The sequence below is a fragment of the Buteo buteo genome, chromosome 22 (assembly GCF_964188355.1).
Source record: "Buteo buteo chromosome 22, bButBut1.hap1.1, whole genome shotgun sequence".
Taxonomy (NCBI): Eukaryota; Metazoa; Chordata; class Aves; order Accipitriformes; family Accipitridae; genus Buteo; species Buteo buteo.
The window spans coordinates 10,051,010-10,072,915 of record NC_134192.1 but is presented as its reverse complement, the minus strand read 5'-3'; the positions used below and the strand labels follow the sequence as shown (position 1 = coordinate 10,072,915).

The 21,906-nt window shown below is 38.1% G+C and overlaps 1 protein-coding gene across 3 annotated transcripts in view; it reads left to right on the top strand.

Moving 5' to 3' along the window:
* The first annotated feature begins 6,726 nt into the window (after positions 1–6,726).
* FMR1 (fragile X messenger ribonucleoprotein 1) overlaps positions 6,727–21,906 on the top strand; it is a 34,347-nt gene continuing 19,167 nt past the window's right edge. The window contains exons 1-7 of one of the 3 annotated variants that reach the window (XM_075054391.1): positions 6,727–7,000; positions 15,489–15,541; positions 16,307–16,400; positions 17,442–17,513; positions 17,780–17,928; positions 19,025–19,118; positions 19,207–19,323. In XM_075054391.1, coding sequence (XP_074910492.1) covers positions 6,950–7,000; positions 15,489–15,541; positions 16,307–16,400; positions 17,442–17,513; positions 17,780–17,928; positions 19,025–19,118; positions 19,207–19,323 — 630 coding nt within the window. In that variant the 5' untranslated portion in view covers positions 6,727–6,949. The remainder of the gene's footprint in view (positions 7,001–15,488; positions 15,542–16,306; positions 16,401–17,441; positions 17,514–17,779; positions 17,929–19,024; positions 19,119–19,206; positions 19,324–21,906) is intronic. The other 2 variants (XM_075054392.1, XM_075054390.1) reach the window with 2 other exon arrangements.

The window sequence follows — 21,906 nt, the reverse complement described above, 5'->3', positions numbered from 1 at the left end:
ACTTCCATAGCACTCCCCATCAGGGGCAATACAAATAATGTTAAGGCCATATAAAAGTACTAGCATACATATCCTTTAAAATATAGACCTATTGCTGCCCAACATCACTGGGAATTCTGCTATGGATTGGGAAGAGTCGTGAACTTTTCACATTAATCTCAGAAAAATTTGCAGTATGTTCAAAAGAGGCAGTAATCAACCTTCATAAATCTCTGTACTAGCTTCAGTATTGAAGCAGCCTGCTCTTAGGCACACCAAAATGAACACCCTGCTAAAATCACTCCCTGATGATCGCTCAGTTGATTTACCATGGGTGCTAGAAAAACATGCTTGTATTCTGTGTTATAGAATTAGATGTGAAATATTCTAGAAATGTCTATCTATTGTACAAATAACTTTATGTTCTAGATTGACTAGAAATGTAGACCCTGTAAGCTCATGAGTTCCATCTTTGACCTTGATGCTGATGAATATTGCCTTTTAACAAATATACAGGAGCCGATTAAAAACACAGTAGAGGGTCATAATGTGGAATTCATCTAAGAGTAGATGTCTACAGTGTAGCTGTCTTCATCTGAATTGTTATCTAAGGTTCTGCTTATGGCCACTGAAATGTAAGGCTCTACTTGCCTCACTCTCAGGATGGTCAAGTGAATCAGACATTTTGACGCCAGTAACTTCTGGATATGATTCTTAATTCTATAAACCAAAGCCATCCCTGGCGAGTTAACTACTAATGCACCACTCTTTTCTTTTCTAAATGGCAACATTAATGCCTATACTCATTAAGATCATAGAATATTAAGGTTTATAGCTTCCAGAGATATAAACTATTATTTAAGTGCTATATGTTCAAACTAAAACTCACTTAACTGAAATGAGGACTGCTGTATGGATTACCATACAGTATTCATACATAGCCATCCAGCATGCATATTGTAGGGGAGCACCTGTACATTTATGGTTACGAGTGCTGTCCGACCACATGAAAAGAGTAGAACATTTCTCTTGCATTGCATTCTAACCAGCTGTACTCCAGTTTTCTGTAATTTTTTCCGTTTTAATTAATTCATTTTCAAGACCCACATAATTCAGGGAATCTTTTCGCTTTTATCTCAAATGTGATTCCGTTAATGATTAATAAAAAAAAAAATTAGCTGAATAAACTAACATACAGTTTTACACATGAATGCAAGTGTTGTCTATCAACATGGACTGTTTACAATACCAACCTACTTCTGCACATGAAGTAACATGCAGGCTTAATATACTAATAAATGCATTTGTGGGGTTACAAGAGAAATGGATAGAAACTCATGAGTGGGAGATGAAACTGAATAATTAAGCAGCAAAACACTACATGGTGTGTTTTCAAATTCACTACTGATATTCAAAAAGAAAAAAGGAAATGTGTTACTGAGAGCTGTAGACCAACAATAAGATATACAGATATTGTTCTGGAAGAATGCAGAAATTACTATTAATTTTAAATGAGACCCATTATTCCAACAAATAATATAACATGGAGCAAAAAAGAAAGAGATTACCCACCAAGACCATTGTTTCACAGGTGAGTTGAATGACAATGACAGTCGTGGTTTTGGATGACAAACTGAGCTAGAGCTTGATAGTTAGTAGGTAGTATTTTAAAAATACGTATTTTTAGAAGACTATATTTTTGTAACATACAGAGTTTAATAACCTTCTGAAGTTTAGACTCCAGTGTTTACTTCTTTGACTCTTCTCTGTGAAACTGGGAAGCTTCTGTACTGCAGGCACAAAGTAGACTTAAATCCCTCAGGCTTCCTTCCATATTCAGGTCAGGAAGATAGAGTATACTGTAGAAACTGGAAACCACTAGTGGAAACATATATCTGCACTAAAGTAGAATCTGTGACAAACCGAACCTTGGATGCCTACTTATTCTGAACTTACTATACGGAAAACTACACATTTGGAGGAGGAGAAGGTAGAGTAATGACTTACAAGAGAAACAAAGACACAGTCAAGTTAATCGAAGGTCAGCTTAAGTAATTATGACAGAAAATCAATAGAGATTAGTTCTCACTAATATATCTCTACAAGATCAAAGATTACCCACCAGTCTAATACTTGTAATGAAAGATTTTTTGGTTTAGTCATTTTACAGTATTCGGTTTTGTCTTTTTGTAATGGTTATACTTTCATTGCCTCTCCATGTCAACACTACCTTTTAGAGTATTTTATTGGGACTCCCAGATAAAGTTCACATTAACCCTTCAAAGAACTGAACGAACAGGCATAGCATAATCTGATTTCTTGTACACACAGAATAACATGTGCACTTCTTCCCTGGTTTAGTTCAGCTTCTCTTCACCAGTTGCGGGAATACGCACTGGTTTACACCCTGATTTGGATATATGTAATTTCTGGGTATCACTTTAGCCATGGACAAGCTAATAAAAGTGCAATACTTTGGTTATATTCAACCTTCAGCTATTATTGATTAATCATAAAGCAACCTTGTTCAAGAAGTTTTTCATCTTTATATCTCTATTGATTGTAACTGCTTCTTCCACTTGCTGACCTGATTATTATAACATCACCATTTCAGTTAGGTTACTGAAAGGCACTTTATTGAGACTACATTGTAAACCAACAAGAAAAGAGCATCTGACCACCTTTAAAGTAGTGTGATAGCCTCCAGCCCTCTGAACTTTTGGCTACAGCTACAAAGTGACAAGACAATAGTCTGAACTGTTGGGTTTAAGTGAAATAACTCAAAAGTCTATGTATCTCAGATGAAGGCAAAGTCTTTTTTTCTCAGTATCAAATACAGTGTCAGAAATAAGACACATATTGTGACTACCAGGCTTAGATGGAAATACAGAACACTACATATCACCTGTATGGCATGCTGAAAACCATAATGTAGGGGAAAAGAAGTCATCCAGGAGAGGCTCCTGGCTGAAGTGATGCCCAAGGAAAACCAGCAGATATAAGTTTGAAAGGTTGAATTAAAATCTCTATGAACCGCAGCAAGACTACGCTAAAGACCCAAATGTGTGTGTAAATAGGAAGAGTATCAAATTTCATTAAGAGACTTTGATAGTTAATCTATTACCATCTTTTTTTAAAAAAGAATGTTTCATGAGTAACTCTTAATTGTAGTTTCTGACCAAGCCTTAAGGTAACTATCACAAGGTGAGAAAAATACTCAGTTGTTCCTGTCACTCTTACCCCAGTCAGTGTCTATATGAAGGGTCTTTCACAAATCAATTCATGAGCAATTCATGATGCTGGGAAAGGCTCTGATTGTTGCTATTGTTCTGAAAGGCTGGTGTTGATGGCTACATTTTAAATGCTTAAATCCTTCAATGTACTGAATCAAAGCTAGCATTTCCTGGTGAAGATCAATAGACAAAGAACTGGAACACCTAAAATACAAATCCTAGGGAAATAGTATTGGCTAAACTGGTACTGATGATCAAGGATACAGGACTCTGATATGCCTTGCGGAGTGCCATTTACCTTCCCTTTCTGTCCTTCAACTTTCCTAAAGAGGACAAGACGGGAGGAAACCTTTTTCTTATATTCTCCACAAATATTTAAGAAAGCTTTTGAGTAAATCCATTAGTGAACAAAAGTTGGGGGTTTTTTGATTATTTTGATGATGAAAACAAGTATTCCAAATGCAGAGTGCCTAAAATACCTTCCAGTTAGCAGATCAGCCTGCAAACACCGAGTAGTGTAGATCTCAGTAAGAAATAGAAGCACTGAGCATCTGTAGGACCAAACCGAAGGCTTGGAACAGGTGAATTGAGATTGTTGGGGAATACAAAAGAATTCAGGGGGGTAGAGGGGTGGGGAATTTTGGTTGAATTATAATCCCATGGCCACTGCACAGTGCAACTGAACAGTAGAATTATATATAAAGACTAATATTGTAATGAAATAACATTTGATCTTTAATATTAAAAGACTTTAATGGAATTACTGAGATGTATTTTTATAGTGTCACTGCTTTTGAAATATTGACACATTTAAAAAGATCTAGTTTACTCTAAGTCTACATAAGAACTAGTTACTTAATTTGTGAACATATTTCAGAAGGGATGAACAATTCAGTCTGAAGATAGCTCAAAGTAAAATAGCAAACCACAAGTAATTTGGAAAATAAGAGGAAAGGTTAAGAGTCAATCAGCAGAAAAACTAGAGAGTGCTCTCTGGAAATATGTAAATTCTCATTAACTAGACAAAGATTAGAACATTCACTAGTCAGGACAAAATAAAAAATGTTGAATTTAAGCAATGGCAAGGAAAATTTAAGTTAAGCATTAGGGAAGATTATACAGCACAGCAGCTTTTAGCTTAGGGAAAGTGGTGAAACCTTCACTGGAAGTCAGAACTAAATTAGACAGCTTTATATTCTGTCTGCTCAGAGATAATCTGCCTGCATGACAGCAACCTACTTTATTAACAAGACAGTAATTATGACAAACAATGAATGCAAACCCCGCCCCCCCCAACTTTATCTAACTTTGTTTTAGAGCTGGGCATCATCTCTCCTGGCAGATTGTTGAAATTTTGAGTTGAACCATTTATATGGTTTCTAGTTTTTAAAAATGTGTTTCTAACACGAACATGCCACAAGAGAGGTCTATTTTACCTAAATTGCTTTATGGACACTCTGTAAGATATGTTTTTATTCATACACAAGTCTTGCGTCATTGCTCCTCGTCTTTAATTTTTTCCTCCTTCTGTCCTCTTGTACCCTCTGCCAGCCCCGAGCAAGTCAGTCCTGTGACTGCCTGTTTAATGAGCACAGCAGGCTGTCAAACTGAATCATTAGATTGCATTGACCCTTCCTTGTACTCAAGAATTTGCTGAAGAGAGGATCCAGATCTCACGAAAAGAGAATCAAACACCTTCCCTTCAAGCTACATTGCATAGCAATCATACTATTAATACTGTGAATGCATGCAATAAACATCACAATAAGCAGGTGAACACATAGTATACAGAGATTGCTATAGGCAACTCTCCATCTCTCGCACATTAAAAAATAAACAGAAAGGAGAAGTTTTGGTGGATAACAAAAAATACCATACACCCTTTCCTAGCTTAAATGTAAAATGCAGCATACCAAGAAACACTAATTTGCAAGGTTTGAAACACAGTAATGTAAAAAAAGCAAAAAGGAAAGATGAAATCATAGGCTTACTGATTTAAAGAATTTTGAAAACTCATCACTAGGTGCAGAATTTCACCCCATGACTTACGTAAGGAGAGCATCACACGCTTACTCAGAGAAATCACAGCCATGGTAATACATTGTAATTGTGATTTTGAGGGTAATGGTAGAACTATTTCTTTGATCTCTTATTCTTTGTAGTTAGTAGAAAAGAAACACATAGGAAGATCATGTTAATGTTTGTGCAGGTCTAATATAAGGTTGAACAAGCAGCTTTTGTGCCAGTATACTTTCAGCTGTAAATGGTCCATCACGGATACAGCAGCTCTTTAAAATATTCACCACCAGGTTCTATGGTGAACCGTATGCAAGGTGTTATGCTTTGCCATCAGAAAAGTTTTGGAGTTGAAATGTCTGTAAGTGTTTAAATGTAGCTAAAATAATAGGATGTGTTACATGGTGAACTTGTTAGTTTGTTGAACAAAGCTTAACTGTCACATAGAGAGGTAAAGGGACTAGCACATCAGCGTTCCAGGCCGAGAGGTCCATTCATCTTGTACTACATCCCTTATGAGGCGTTTTTTAGGTCTTCAGCATAACCATAACAGCCAGACCATTCATTAGTGCAGAACTTATTAGCAACTGCCACAATTCACATTTCATTCTTCACTTTCGACCGCAACCAGGGAGGCAGGGACCACCGCGTGGTTGAGCTTACTTCCCCCTGCCGCGGCAGCCATCTCTCGCGGCGTCCCTGAGAGACTTGAGCCGAGTCCCACAGGCCCAGGCCTCCTCCTTCCCCTACCCGTCCCAGCAGCCCCCACGCTCTCTCGGCCCCGTCACCTCTCCCTGGGCCCCTGCAGTATCATGGCCCCCAAAAGCCGCCACCCGGCCCCGTTTGTCCACCCAGGGGGGCGCGGCGCTGTGCCCCCGCTCCCTCCCTCAGCCCGGGCGGGCCGCTCTAAGACATGGACATTCCGCCCCCCCTCACAAGGGCCTGGCGGAGCAGGCCGCGCGCCCCGCCCCTCCCAGGTCGGAACGCGCGGCGCAGCGCGCAACCTTGATTGGCCAGCGGGGCAGTCGCTCAGGCGCGCGCCAGGAGGGGAGGCGGGATCTCGGTCACAACGGCCGGGTTCGATTGGTCCTCGCTACTGCGGCTGCGGCTGCGCGCGCGCACGGGAGGGAGGGAGGGAGGGAGGGAGGGGCGGCGCGCCGCGCGACCCGGCCGTTAGGCGGTGGGCGAGCGGCGCGTGCAGGCTGGGGCCAGCGCCCCGCCCCGCCCCGCCTCCCCCCCCCGCGCCGCGCCCCGTCACGTGACGCGGACTTCGCGTTTACATTCGAAACGGACGCCCCCACGCCTCCTCCCCCCCGCCCCCCCTTCTCTCCCTCCCTCTCGCGCGCGCCGCCCGGCGGTGACCGTTTCGCTTTCATTTCCGGGCGGCCCAGGGCGAGGAGCGGCGGCGCGGAGCGTCCCCGCAGTGCTTCCCCCACCCCACCCCCCCCGCCGCCCCCCGCCGCGGCGGCCCTCCCCTCCGCCCCTCGCGCGGCCCCACCCCCTCGGGCTCGGAGTGAACCGAGATTCCCCTTCCCCTCCCCCGCCCCGGCACACACACACCGCACACACACACGGACACACGCACCCCGCACACACCCCCCCCCCCCTCCCTCCTCCTCCTCCTCCTCCTCCTCCTCTTCCCCCTCCCGCGTCGAGAGAGAGAAAGGGCCGGGAGGAGGCGCCGGGCCTGGGTCTCCCGCACCGAGCCGCCGCGGCACAACATGGAGGAGCTGGTGGTGGAGGTGCGGGGCTCCAACGGGGCCTTCTACAAGGTACCGGGTGCTCGCGGCCGGGTCGGGCTGGGCCTCAGGGGAGGGAGTGGGGCCTGGGACGGGAGGAGGAGGAGGCGGCGGCGGTGGCGGCTCCTCCTCCCCGCTCTGAGGGAAAGCGGAGGCCGCGGGGCAGGAGGGAGAGGAGGAGGAGGGAGAGCGGGGCAGGGGTGGAGGCCTCGGCGGGTCCCTCTCGGTGTCGGGGCAGGGGGAGCCGGGCCTCCGGGGCGGGGAGAGGAGCCGGGGGGCCGCCGCCCCGGGGCTGAGGGGCCGGAGGCCTGCTGAGGAGGCGGAGAGGGACGCCGAGAGAGGGCCCCGGCGTCCGAGGAGGCCTCGGGCCTTCCCCCTATTGTGGGAAGGGGAGGCCCTGGCGCTGCCGGTGTGCGAGAGGAGGCGAGGAGAGCCCGGGGCCGCCTTCTCCTTGGCGCTGAAGCGAGGATCAGGGCTGGGGATGGGGCATTAATTGCTAAATCCTCAGCTTTTGTCGCTACTTAAGGAAAGTCTTTCTCGCTCTCTAGGTTTCCAGGAGAGCTGCACTGCTAGTGCACGGCGTTTAAGGCGGCGGGGGGGGAGCTTGTTAAATACACGTTCATGATAAAGTGCTGTCGTGGATTCGTGCTCTTAATGCTATGGCAGGGTACACTGCCTGCTCATATTAAAGAGAGCATTGCTTGACCAAATATATATGTGCTGAGTTGCTAACTCCATTTAATTATCAAATGTACTTCTTACTGAAACTACTTAATGGCATTCCGTGTTTGTTTCCCAGCCCTTGTGCTGGTGCTGAATAAATCCATCACTGAGCCTTGAACATATGTGCTGAGTACTTGATATTTTTATTAATACTGTATAGTGTTGCTGTGGCTTTGCGTGAGTGGGGTTGTATTAATCAGCGTATTAATAGGGTATAATTTGTGGGTTTACCCTATTCACAGAAAAACAAAATTTGGACACAGTGGTTTTGGGCCTGCTGTCACTGACATGTTATCAACATATCAGAAACAGCCGTGGATTGGTTTCTGCAAGTCTACCACCGTTTAAATGTTCCTAGTACTTTAAAAATTGGGCCTAGTTATTGTGCGACATCCAATATTTATGTTAGCAATGAAGGAACAGGTAGAATTTCACACTCTGATGTTAGTGTGGTGGCTCAGGTTGATATCCAAATGATACAGTTCCAACAGCTCTGAGTGTTTCTAAGAAAAAAAGATCTCTGAAAAGCTTATTTTCAAAATACATGTGATATTCTGAAAATATTTTTTTTTAAAGTATGTATGAAACAAGTCTGTAAATGTGGTAAATAAGCATCCTGTGGGTTTGCAGAGTTGCAGCCAAAGTCTGGAATTAAATTATTTACACTTTCAAAAATCAGTTTTACATTTTTAAAGATACAGTGTTTGCTCAGAAAGAAACAAGGTATAAATGTGTTGCATAGGAGAACTTTTAATGAGGCTTTTATCAAATTATATGAGAGTATTTACACAATCATGCCAAATAGATGATGATAAAAATGACATTGGGTATTCTTTAGTGACAAATATTATCAAAGAAACCTGTCAGAATTGAAAGCTTCTGTAACTTTTTTTGGTTACATTCAATTTTGACATCATGGGATCCTGTACGCCTTTTGTCCGTAACATACTGACATTTCTGGTTGTAGTTGAGGTGAAGATTTCATTTGAGCATATGTTCATGGGAGCTTATTAATCTTGATTTAGTGTATCCAAGTTATAACACAAGCATTGCCTCCAAGTTGCATATTAGTTTGCCTTTTAACTTTTGGAAATCTAAACATAGGAATTTTTTTGCCTCTTCTTAATCTCTAACCAAGAGGACTTGGTTAATTTATGTAAGGGGACACATGGGGCATGCAGATTTATTGGTCTTCACCTGTATTACCTGTCTAGATGGAGCATCACACTTAAGATAAATGCAGCAACTTTTTTTTAAACTAAAAAAAGTTGTTTGGGTTTTGGGGGTTTGTTTTTGTTTTTTTTAAAAAAAAAAACCCTCACGCAGTAATGTTCAATGTAAATCAGCAGTTTTCCTCTAGCCTGAATTACTGGAATTTTTCAGGTACAATTTTTTCTTTCATTATAATGTCTGAGTATCACTCTGTTATTAAGTAATTTATCTAAATGTTTTCTTGTGAGTTTTATGCCCATCTTACAAAGGGGGAATTTGATTATAAAATGAATTGGTTCATCCAGCATAACAAGAAGTGTGTGATGATGTCAAGTGTGGTTTTAATTGCAAGGTGATTTTATTTTATTTTTTTCATTTAAAAAGTTTCTTTAAACAGCCTCCTGAGAAATGTTTTGCAACAGTAACACTGTGAACAAACCAAAAGCAAAACAATTCTTTTATTCAATCTAATGGTTTATTGATAACTTGTGATAATTTCATTGGCTTTGAATCATTCTGAAGATCTTCATCAGAATATGTAAATATTTTGGAAAAAAGATGCCTCTATCTTGATATTAAGACATGGAGGGGAGGAATATGAGGCTGCTAGAGTCATGAAGGGACTAAGTGGCACAAGTAGGCACCTAATTGCCACTTCAGGTTTTCCTATCCTCCTTTTGTAGCTCTCTTTAAGGACGTTATAAATTCAAGTCCCTAAGCACTTATGTACCTAGCAGCATCTTGATCTTGACAGTACAAAACTGATGCCCAATTGTCACCTAAGCCCTACTGCGAGTAATAAACCAGTCTTAGCTTGTATTACCTGTGGGACTTGATCCAGAACGTATTCTGAGATATATCTAGAGGGATCATGTTCCACACAAAACACGGGATATGATTTGAGGATGCCTTCATACTCAACGGAAAGACTTGAATTAAAATTTCATACTGGTCAGGTGCACTACATTTTACAGAGTTCTGGAGTGTGTTGGTGTGATCGCTGTAGTGGAGACTAGTTCCTTCTGAATGGAATTAAAAGTATGGCTTGGTGAATGCTTCATACTTTCATTAATTTTTTTTCTCCTTGGCTAAGATGAATTATTCCATGGAAAGTGCAGTGCAATCGATGAGCATGATTCAGGGATAATTGATGAGCTAGTACCTAGAGATGCTAAGTCATGACTTAGTATGTTGTTGGGCCCAGAATCCTTGGAAAGAAAAGGTTAGAGTTCCTTATTTATTTTAAGAAGACTGGTCCAACAAACCAGCAGGAATGTGAATCCTAAGGAGAGGGAACTGCCTTTTTGCAGCTCACAGCTAAGTAACTAAATCTTAAAGATGTGTGCGATTAGGGCATATCTTTTCACATCTTTTCTTGTATAGGTGTAGTAAATTGGGTTTTGAAGTTCTTCATTCTCAGAGGACTAATAGACAGTCCTTTGTCTAATCTTTCCAGGACTAGCTTTAGATATTATTTCCCTTTAAAAGGGGACATGCTGGATGCCTTTCCAGCATGGGATTGTTTTTTCTTTTCTAGTTTGGGAGTGATTCTCTCTTGTATCCTCTGCTAAAGATGGAAAGCATCCTGTTTGAGGCAGATAGTTTTGGAATGATGTTTGCTGTTAACATCTATACATTGTCTGCAACCAGTTTTTGCCACTTCTTGCTCTATAACCTTGTTAAAAATCTTCCACTTTTTATCCCAGTAGTTTCAGCACTTTGCCATTGTTTCCTTAGTTCTACAGATACTTCACATTTTTTCATTGAAGCTACAATTGACAAAATAGTTCATCTTTCTTAGTTCTTCATTACTTCAGGTCTCACTATTAACAACTGTTCTTTTGGCCTCCTGTTGCAGTCCATATCATTTTTTTTTTCTTTCACTATTCCATACAGACATACCCTCAGCAAATATCTCCAGTCTTTGTACATTCACAACCCTGTCTACTCATTCCTTCTGAGGATGATAGCCTGTACCCTTTTCCCTCGTTCGGTTACCATTTCTGTGACTATTCTTCTTTCCCTATTCTGTTCCTTTGTATGGCCTGCTTTTCTCAGATTTGATTAGCCATGTGAGTTCCCTTTTGACTTTCTCCTTCCAACAGGTATGAAATGTTACAGAACTGTTATGCAAACAGTAGATGCACATTTTATCAACATAGCTTTTTTTTAAATCTTAAAAAGCATATTTTCCCGACTTTCACTCCTTACAGTTAATTATCCTCCTTTATTAAAATGGTTGACAATGCTCACATCTGATGATGTGAGCAGACTTTAAAAAAAAGCAACAAAACTTCATGGCAGCTGGAGCCTTATTTGTTCCTTTGAAGTCTCTGTCATTCCATTTAGCACAAAAATAACAAATATAGTGGTGTTGCCAATAATTCTTATTTTGTATCAAATAATTTGTAATATTTAGGCCTTATATTCAGCATATAACCCTTCTTGGAATGTGGGTGCTCATGTGTTTGAGAAATGCCATGACATGTCAATGTTGGATTGTAAACTTTTTTACCTAATTACGTCTGAAGCATGGAGAGAAATGTTAATGGCTTACGTGACTGAAAGTCAAATCTAGTGTAGAAAACTTACCACTTTTTTTTTTTTCCACATTAGAGAAGAAGACTCAACCTTAGGCATTGTAGAATGTGCTTCTGTTCACAGAAGTAAAAACAAACCTTTTTCACTGTTCCTGATTTCTTTGTTTATTCTTATTTGGTATCTCTGCTATTAGTGATAGTGATATCCCAGCTGCTGTATTCTTTCACTGTCCTGTTCCCTCATTTTACTCCCATCTAGTTTTACTATGTTTTTAATGCTTTCAATCTATATGTTCACATTCATCATAGCCAGTGTTCTGTCCCTTTTTAGGTGTGCATTTGAAACTCGCATATATGCATGCACTTTTACGTTTGAATTTCCATGCCCAACTTACATTCTTTATTTTAAAAACAAAAATAAAAATGAATGCTTATGGTACTTCTCATAATACTTTGTGTGATATCAGTGCCTCTTCTCTGCCTTTACTGACATCTGGGGCTGGCTTGTCCTGTGTCTATGAGTTTAGCTTATGGTCTCATGATTTTTTAGTATTGTATATAATTTTATACATATCACAGAATAAAGAAAACCAAACAGTTCTGATAAGCTTTAATTTTTAGTTTTCCAAAGGCATTAATGGTTAAGTGTTAATATTTTTTTTACAAAAACTTAGGAATGTTTCAAAACATTTCTGTTTGTACTTAGAAATGTACAGATACATAGTGCTGTAGAGTCCAAATACATTTTTCTTACTATAGATCTGTTTAGATATTTATATACCAGAGGAAAACTGACATAATGCTATGATACAGAGTATGAAAAACTGATATGATGAGTATTTCTGGAATTTTTCTGTGTCACAAGAAACTGAAGAATGAGGAAAACCACCTTTCTATGGGTAGGTGAGATTAGACAACCAAATATTCAGGCTATTAATGTATTTGTCTGGTTAATTGATTTTTAAGCATAAATCTCACATGAACGTAGGCAGAAGTGTTTGTATATATTGCATATTTGAAATTAGGTATTTGGCAAGGCATCATCCACTTTGTAATTAATGAAAATTTCATTACAATGAATTTTTGTAATTTTGCAAGGCTGGGAATTAAAAGGCAAACAACGCTGTTATGACATCAACTTTTTTGGCTGGGGGGAGTAAAAACCATGTATTCCATCTGTTTCTGTGATTGAGCCTTCTGAAGTTAGTATAAACTAAAGAAATTATGTCAGCTTTATAATTTTTACTAGTAACGTCTGTATTGATGCTATGATGTCTATGGTCAACAGTTATCCTTAATGTGCCTCGTTCAAGTTCCTTCAGGTTTCTGGGTTGTGACCAAAGCAATATTGAAGGCTGTTTAAGGAGAGCTTAAATGGGAGAGAATAGTTCAATGCTTTTTCAACTAGCTATGTGTCCCCAAGTTTTACTTTTTCCAGATAATATAAGTACTAGACTGTTTAAAGGTCTGAGGCTAGTCTTCAACTTCATAACTTACATTTTTTGTGTCAGCATCTCGTTTACTTATTACTGGTAGGTTTTAGCATTATTACCACTAGTTATGCATATTGCTGTAGTCACTAGGATTCTAGTCAAGATGACTTCAATGTTATGAGCTATGAGATCTGAATATGAAGTGTAGTCTTGTACTTTGCTGCTGTGCTTGTGTATTTTTCTGTCACTTCCTGTAGCTTTTAGAGTGCTATTTAGAGCATCTTTTGGTGTTTTCATCACCATAGAGGGGATGACTTCTCCAAAAGTGTCTTTCATAGCAGTAGTAGTGTTTTTGTTTTTTTTTTTTTTTGCTATTTTATGAATAAGAGAAAATTAAGTATCAACAAATTCTTCCTCAGGGCATTGTCTTGTGTTACTCTTACCTGTTTTCCTCAAGGCTATTAAGTGTTCTTGGTGTCATTTGTGTTGGATTTGCTTTATAAAATAATCTCTGCTTTTGCATACTCAAGTGTTACTAATAATACTAAGTCCTATCCTTTTCCAGTCTGTGGTGTGAAGGAGTCATACCAAATATTTTGTAATGATTACAGCATTTTTCAGGTATTAAAGGCATCCATTTCTGCTACAGCTATAAGAATAGGTGCTTCAGAGTTGCACATGACAAACATTGGAAGAAACGTGGGTGGAGCCTTTGAAGGTGATGTGTGTAATGTTGCAAAATGAGTCAGGACTACCATAGTATTTGTCAAGTGCATATCCAGTTCTGGAATTTTCTTACAGAAGACACAACAATGTGAAACATTAGGTAAATGTTCAGTATCTGTAATGATCAACTGGGAGTTCTGTTGCTTCTTTATGTAAATAGCATTTCTGTACTACTATCAACATGATCTTGAGATGTGGTCTTAAATCTGCTTTGTATAATGTCATTAAAAAATATCAACTATGCTTGTAATCCCCTTGGAAGGAATATCTTGGAATTTGAAATATGTAATTATGTAAATACTATTAGAGAGTGTTTTAAATGTCTTTTGGATGCTACCAATAAAACTTTCCAGTAACCTTATTCTTACAGTATTGAGAGGTGAGCAAAGTATAAAACCATTTTTTGCTGTTGTCATTGTGGCTTTGCTTTGACTTCTATTAAAGGTGGTGTTAGTTATTTTCAGATTATTAACTAGCATTGCACTTTTTTCTTGTACTGATTGTCACTTGTGCACAGGTACTGCTTAATTTTAGTGTAACCAGTTCTTGGAGCTCTGTATCAGTCATCAGGTATTGCTATTCTTTGATACTGAGATACTTAGGAAATACTTTGATACTGAGATACTTAGGAAATACTTTGGAATACTTTCTAAAGGAAAAATATCAGAAGAATTTTTTAAAACCATTTAGATTCCATATGAGAATGAAACTCTTACCTTTTTGTAAGAGATAAGAGCTGTTCTTGTCTTGGAAACTTGAAATGTGAAGAGAATAAAATGTTCAACAGTTCATTAACTAATTCTTCAGAAATGGTAGTTACTGCTAAATTATTTTAAATTTACTGAGACTTTTTCAATCTACTGAAATGGATCTCCATTGGTAGAACAAACTTTTAGGGTCAGTCTTGCTCGGGGGCTCTTTATCTACCTACCTTGCAAGGATATACTATATATGGATAAATATTAGTGGAATACTCAGCACTTCACCAATGTTTATCTGTTTCAGAAGTTTGTAGAGATATCTTTAAAAAGAAATGAACAAAAAAATCTTGATCTCTGGTTGCCCTGTGATCTCCATTATTTGAGGCTATGAAAAATATTTTCATTGGTAAATCCCAAAGTTCTTTGAGTATTGATCTTGCTGTTCTGTAGATGGGGGAGGGGGCACATTTGGGCTTAAAGCTGAAAATTATTCAAACATCAGTCAGTTGAGTACATAAGGTGGGAAGAGCCCTCTCAGTGCTGAATCTTGGTTCTGTACTCTGCTTTGTGGTTGTATGGGAGTCTTAGCACAACTGCTATTCATGCCCCCAGAAAAAAAAGTGAAGGAAGGCTGCAGGGCATTTATCTTAAGTTTGTGCACTATGGAAGTTAAGCATGATGAAGTAAATAAGGGGGAAACTGTGCTGAAATGGATATAAATGAGTTTTGCTAGTGTGGTATTCAAACTTACCTTGAGGTAAAAGAAGAGACAGGAATTTTTTTTTTTAAGGAGTACTGATGTGGTTTAATTTCCACACCTGTCAAAATACACAAAATGTGAATATAAAAATCAAACTTTTTAAACTTTAGTTATAAAACTATTCAGAATGATCTTGTCAGTTGTTAGTAATCTCTCCTATTACTCCTAAAAAGTACGAAGAATGCATGTGTAGCTTGGGCATTCCGTCTGTGTATCAGTACGTTGGCAGTCGTGAACCCAAGGAGGTTATCAGCTTTCAGTATGTGTTTTATATTAGTCTATTGCAAAAATAAAAAGGCTGACTTGAAAGCATACTTTCACAGATATCGATGAAACTCAAAATGTGAGGAAGGCATTGTATGGGTGTAAAATTACTTTTTAAAATATCCATAAGCATACCATAATTATACTTTTTTATATACACAGGCATTTGTAAAGGATGTGCATGAAGATTCTATAACAGTTGCATTTGAAAACAAGTAAGTGTATTGCTGATGTTATACCTGCAAATGATATGGAGTATCAACCTTGCATTTGATTAACCTAAATATAACTTAATAGTGTAGAGTGGCATCCCTTAGATACTCTAAGCTTGCTGCTAGCATGTTTCAGAATTATGTTTGATATTTACTATGTTGTGACATTTCTGTATAGATGCTTTTAATTTTTTAAATATTTTTAAAATACTAAACTAGAGTAATGTGGGTTTTGTTGGGAAGATAAGCATGTTGTTATTCAATTTACATGATGGCAACTCATGTTTGAGTAAGTCAGCAGTGGTACCATGACTGCCTCTTTCTCATGTGAATGTCTTTAGATTTAGCAGATTACATTATTACAAAATTTATTTTTTAGATAAGTGATAAATACCAGTTTTCTAAGCTAGAAATGAAATTAAGTTCCTTTCCCATCATTTAAGGGCATAAAAAATTAACCTTTCATTATACCACTTAGTTCAGGTTTCATTGCTTCAGGAGGGAAATAACACACTCTAAATAGAACAAAAACTGCTGCTGGAAGATTTCAAAACAGTGCAGGTAGCATCAGGGATTCATTTAAGATGCTTAATGGTCGCTTAGGTGTGTTTCCTATTATATATACATTTGATCACATTACCTTTAATACATGTATGCACAAAAGCTCCACAAAATTTAAAAATGTAAAATTAATGGATTGAAAATATTTCTGATTTCTATTTACAAAGGTCAAAATGTTTAGGCCATTCACTGTATCTTTATTTGTAGCTGGCAACCAGAGAGACAAATACCATTCCATGATGTGAGGTTTCCACCACCTGCAGGCTATAATAAAGATATAAATGAAAGTGATGAAGTAGAGGTATGTATACTCCATTAACAACATTTCCTTTGGGAAGTGAGAGGACTGGGGAAGAAAAATGTCAGCCAAGCTAGTGGAAGGTTTTCTTCCATGTTATATGCTGTCACCTTTTTTGATTCCAATTACTACATAAAACACAATGTCCAGCATGTCATCAAAAAGAGATTTTGACAGTTATAAACCATACAACTATTTTGGAATTCCATGTACCGTGACCTCCATGCTGATGTACAAACATGATCAGTGTTTCTTTGATTACAGATCAGTTCTTTATCAGAACTGAATTAAGCTAGAAATAGATGCTGGACTGTAGTTCTTCAGCTGTAAGTTAATAATGCCTATATTACCAAAACTTCAATCTGAATGAGATAATTTGCATTATGTATGTCTGTACATAAAATGTAAAAATAGATGTGTATATGTAAATACTTATTTATGTGTAGAGGGAGACTGGCTTTAATATAGTGTGTTCCTAAAACTTCCTTATTTCATGAAATAAATTTTTGTAGTTACTTTAAAAAAAAGAACTTTTAAGATTTGTATTTTGCTTGCATGCTTTTAAAGTTTATTTTGATTTGAAATATAAGAAAATGGCAAAAATTCTTGGGTGTGGATGTGGCCCATATCACGTATGTGCTAAAGAAGTGTACGTATGTATCCTCTCCCACCCACCCACTGGCAGGAACTCATCAGATCTACACACAATTAGAAATGCTGTTGATTAAATATTAACAGATGTAGAAGGCTGAATTATCTCTCTTCTGACTGTATGCAAGACTGAAGCAACTAATGCCGGTAGATTGGGTACAATATTATTTATCTGTACAATCTTATATACATAATTTTTATATCTTACCTGTGTTTGTGATAGACATTTCAGCTGTTACATGGTTGCTACATAGTGCTTAGGTGAGAGACTTTATGTGCCAATATAGTTTGCTGGATTTTGTTCCTGTAGCAGAGTTCCTGATTGTATTACTTAGTCAACTTTTGTGATGTCTTAAGTATGCTACAGATACATAATGTACGTATTTTGTTTAGGTTTATTCCAGGGCAAATGAAAAAGAACCCTGCTGTTGGTGGTTGGCTAAAGTGAGAATGATAAAGGGTGAGGTAGGAATATGCATATATACATATATATATCTCTTTTTATTTATACTTTATTTTTTAATTATTATTTTGATGTGCACAGTGTTTTTAACTTGTCCCTCTTCATTTTCAAAGAGTTTCTTGATTAGGACTGTTGCAATTACCATTAACCTTAACCTGAAAAGTTCAAATTTGACTTGTACAGTTAACAAAAGTGCCTTTCACTTAATAGTGTAATGCTCACTCTTGTGAAATGTGTGGCTTGGATGATTTTATTATTTTTATATCAGTTCTACGTAATAGAATATGCAGCCTGTGATGCTACATACAACGAAATTGTCACAATTGAGCGTTTGAGATCTGTGAACCCCAATAAACCCGCAACAAAAGATACTTTTCATAAAATCAAACTGGCAGTTCCTGAAGATTTAAGGCAAATGTAAGTACAAGCATTTCTTTATAACTTGTTTCAAAATGTGCGTAACTTCTTGAGCCTGAGACAAGGAGGGATAAAAATGCTTTTTACTGCTCTAAATTAACTTTAAAAATGTGCATGTAAGAATGTAGAAAATACAAATGTGGACATGCTCATACTTCAGAAATAGAAAAGATGAAATGCAGTTTAGTCCTGGAGGAGGAAATAACTTCTTCAAGGTTTTAAGGACTGTGTGCAGTATAGATTAAGATTTTTATTCTTACAGCTGTTCCAGGATGTGCACAGATTAATCTGAATTCATTCTTTGTCAACTTTATTGATAACTGTCAAGTGGTCGATCTTTCATTGATAGAGTATCTGCCAATTTATGCAAGTTGGTATTTAATGACCTGCCTTAGAAAATCCTGCCTTATGTTGTAGGGCATAAGGCATTTTGATGATGGTTGTGGGAATAGTTGCACAATAACCAAACCTCCCATAGTATGATAGAGAAACAGTTTTCTCCTAGAACCCTGACGTGTTGTTCTCGTGTAAATGTAGCTCTAAAGCTCAGTCTAATACTGACTCCAGCTTCAGATCAACTTCTGCTTTTTTGATATACATGTCGTTGCCTCAGTGTGGAATAAGCTATAAATTCAGGTTAAACTAAGAATTGCTGCAGTTAGTGTTATAGTACACAAGTTCACTAAGTAGCAAGTGGGCAGAAGGAGCCTCGGGAAGCAAAATACAGCATGAGATGAGCATAAGATCATTAGAATGCTGCAGTGGTTACACTGAAGTCACACATACTGGTTCATGGTGTGTTTGAAATTCTGGACTTGCTGATTGTAATGATTATAGCTTTTTAATGTAGTTTTGCTTAACTGGTTTGTCATTTCATAGATGTACATACAGAAAATTTTTGAAATATTTCTAATCCTACTGATGTGAAAACAAATGAAAGAAAAATGAGTAAAATAACAGAATAAAATAACACCTGCCTTAAAAGGGTGAACTTGGAAATATTTATTTAGATTGTTTTTATTAAGAAATTAATCTTTTTGGCTGTGAACCATAAATGCAGCAGTTATTTTTAACTTTATAGCATTTTTATTCCTAGGTGTGCCAAAGAATCTGCACATAAGGACTTCAAAAAGGCAGTTGGAGCTTTTTCTGTAACATATGATTCTGAAAACCACCAGCTTATTATTTTGGTAAGTACAAATGTCTAACCATACCATTGGCAGTTGTTTGTTTCAAAAGTTCATGTGTAAACCACTGTTTTCTTTATTAATAATTTAGTCAATCAATGATGTAACAACAAAGCGGGCAAATATGCTGATCGATATGCACTTTCGAAGTCTTCGTACCAAGTTATCCCTGATACTGAGAAATGAAGAAGCTAGCAAACAGCTGGAGGTATGTTGATTGTTTTCCCTGAAGTTATTTGAGTGTAAAAAAAAAAAAAAAAAAAAAAAAAGCCCCTCATGCATTTCTTAGCTGGTAGGACTTGCATTAGGGTGAAAGTAATTATTATGTACTGATACTATTCTTGGTGTTAAAAAGAGGCAGATGGAGATGCAACCCAGCAAAGAAGTGTACTGTTCAAGAGCCTGTTCTTGCAAAGACTCATTTTTATCCAATCCCATTTTATTCAGCAGGATTTTATGTGGGATTAAATGCAAATATATATATATACACACACACATATACACATAGATTTCTTTCATAGTTTGAAGCATAAAATAATTAGCCATTGTTGCATGAATAGTGCCACATATTTGATAGCTTTGAATTACTGTTTTTAAAAATAGATGGGAGTGAATATGGCATGATGCTGAGATGGACTAGAACTGGATTTTGCAAAACAACACAGTGAAAATGAGAGATAGAAGGGGTGAAACTGATGTTGGTAGGATGTACGAAGGGATGGGTTTGTCTATAGATAAAATGTTAGGAAATCATCTTACTGTAGATACAGCTTCTGATATTCCTGTGACTGGAGAGTGGGCGTTGACTGGCAAGAAGCTTGACTCATACTTGTCCATGGGAGGGGGGGGGGGGGGGAAGAGAGAAAGAAAAAAGAGTAGGCTAGGAAAAAAGGGGTTCTTTATACAGCAGAATTAACATTTCTTCATGGTTTTTTCCCTTATCTACAAATCAGAAAAAATAGCAACTTTTCTGAAAACCTCTTTTTAGAGTCACTGTCAAGTACTAGAAGTACCACTCAGACTATTGTAATTCAGTTTTCCATTGGTATATACCAGCTCTGATACTTTAGAGCCAGGTTTCATTCTCCCCCACCCCAAGGGTTACATCTGTTTGGGTTTAGCTTGAAGTGGGATGCGGTGTAGTAGTTCCAACCTCTTCGATCCAGTAGGTGTACTGACTGTTAGAAGAAGTTCTGTCTTCTGTTCTCTTTTTAGTCTCTTGATTTCTGTATTTTACAGCTGTAATCCAAGTTTGTTTGGGTCTTGATTTTTCTCAAGACCAAGAAAGGACCAGTTTCTACTCATTGGTGTTTCTTCTTGAGCACCCCACTGTAGCTCTTCAGTAATCCATTCTTCTCAGTCTTCTCCAGAACTGACAATTGTGTGGGCGGTTTACCTCTTGAAGTGCAAAGTATTATTTTGGAGGTGGGAAGAACAACAGCCTCTATAGAGCTAATTCTCTTTACATGCCCCCACAAATGCATGCACCAACAGCTGTTGTCATTGATTCCTTTCCCAAACTAATCTTGGATTTTTGCTGTCATTGTAAGGCTGAACTTTTTTGCTGTTGTGAAGGACTTGAACTTGAATTTTGTTCTCATGAGGAAACCATTACTGGACTTTAGTTTCTACCTGAGCAGTACTTAAGTGAAGGTTGTAAGATAAATATATACAGTTATAATTTGTGTGACAAAAGTTGGCTTGTATTTTTCATGTTGGCATTTGTGTTTCCAGCACTTACAAGAAATATAACATCAATTTCAACCAAACCTGAAAAGAAAAGCTTCAGATAGTAGAAATCATACTCATGATTCTGTTAAGACACTAACATACAAACAGACTGCATGTGTCCATCTGCAGAAGAAATATTTAGTGAACACTTCGGGCTTTACTGCATTATTATTAATAGCTCATCGTTTCCATCAAACAAACTCTTTTCTGTGTCTTATACTCTCTGAACATTAAATGTCTGCCACTTTTTTTCTTCTAGCAGTTTTACCTTTCCTGCTTTCTATGCCATAATCACTAGACCAGCTTCTTTTTTGTGTGTGTTTTTCTTTCCATTTGTTGTATATTGTACCTTCCTTCTTTTCTGCATATTAGCTTCTTGACTTACATGGCTCTACTTCTCAAATGTGGTTTTTAGAGCATCAAGTAAAATAACCAATTACTACTTTGTTTGCGTTTTTTCCCAGTAGGTGTAGCTTAGTTGTTATTTTGACATACTAAAAAGCCTGAATTTACAACTGTACTTTTTAATCTTGTTTGTATTTTACTTCATCTAAGTGCAGTTCAATTGTGGCTGCTAAGTAGGTATTAATACATTATTTGCATAGTTGTTTCTTACTAATTTATTGGAGGGAAGTAGAATACAGAATTTCCTATGTTTAAATAAATTGCATCTTGTAATACATAATTTACAGAAAAGCTGATGATATTTTAGTACAAGCAATGTAACTACAGTTTGACTGTCATAGCCAAGGTCCCCAGTGATGATGTAGCTTCATCTTTTCTACATATTGTAGATAGTTAATAACCGATCATTGACTTGATCGTCCTGTTCTCTACTCTCGTGTGGTGGTCTGTAACAGATGTCAACTAGTAAATAGGCATTTGGATTATCTGTTAGAATGAAGATCTGTGAGCATTTAAAATAATATTTGCTTTCTGAGTTTTCTGTAATCCAGTTATTAAAGTGCTTGATAGAGCTCTCTGTATGTAGTATTTAATGACACTTGAGTACTTATACCACTATCTACTATAGCCACTTCTCTGTGACAGTGATTTAGCA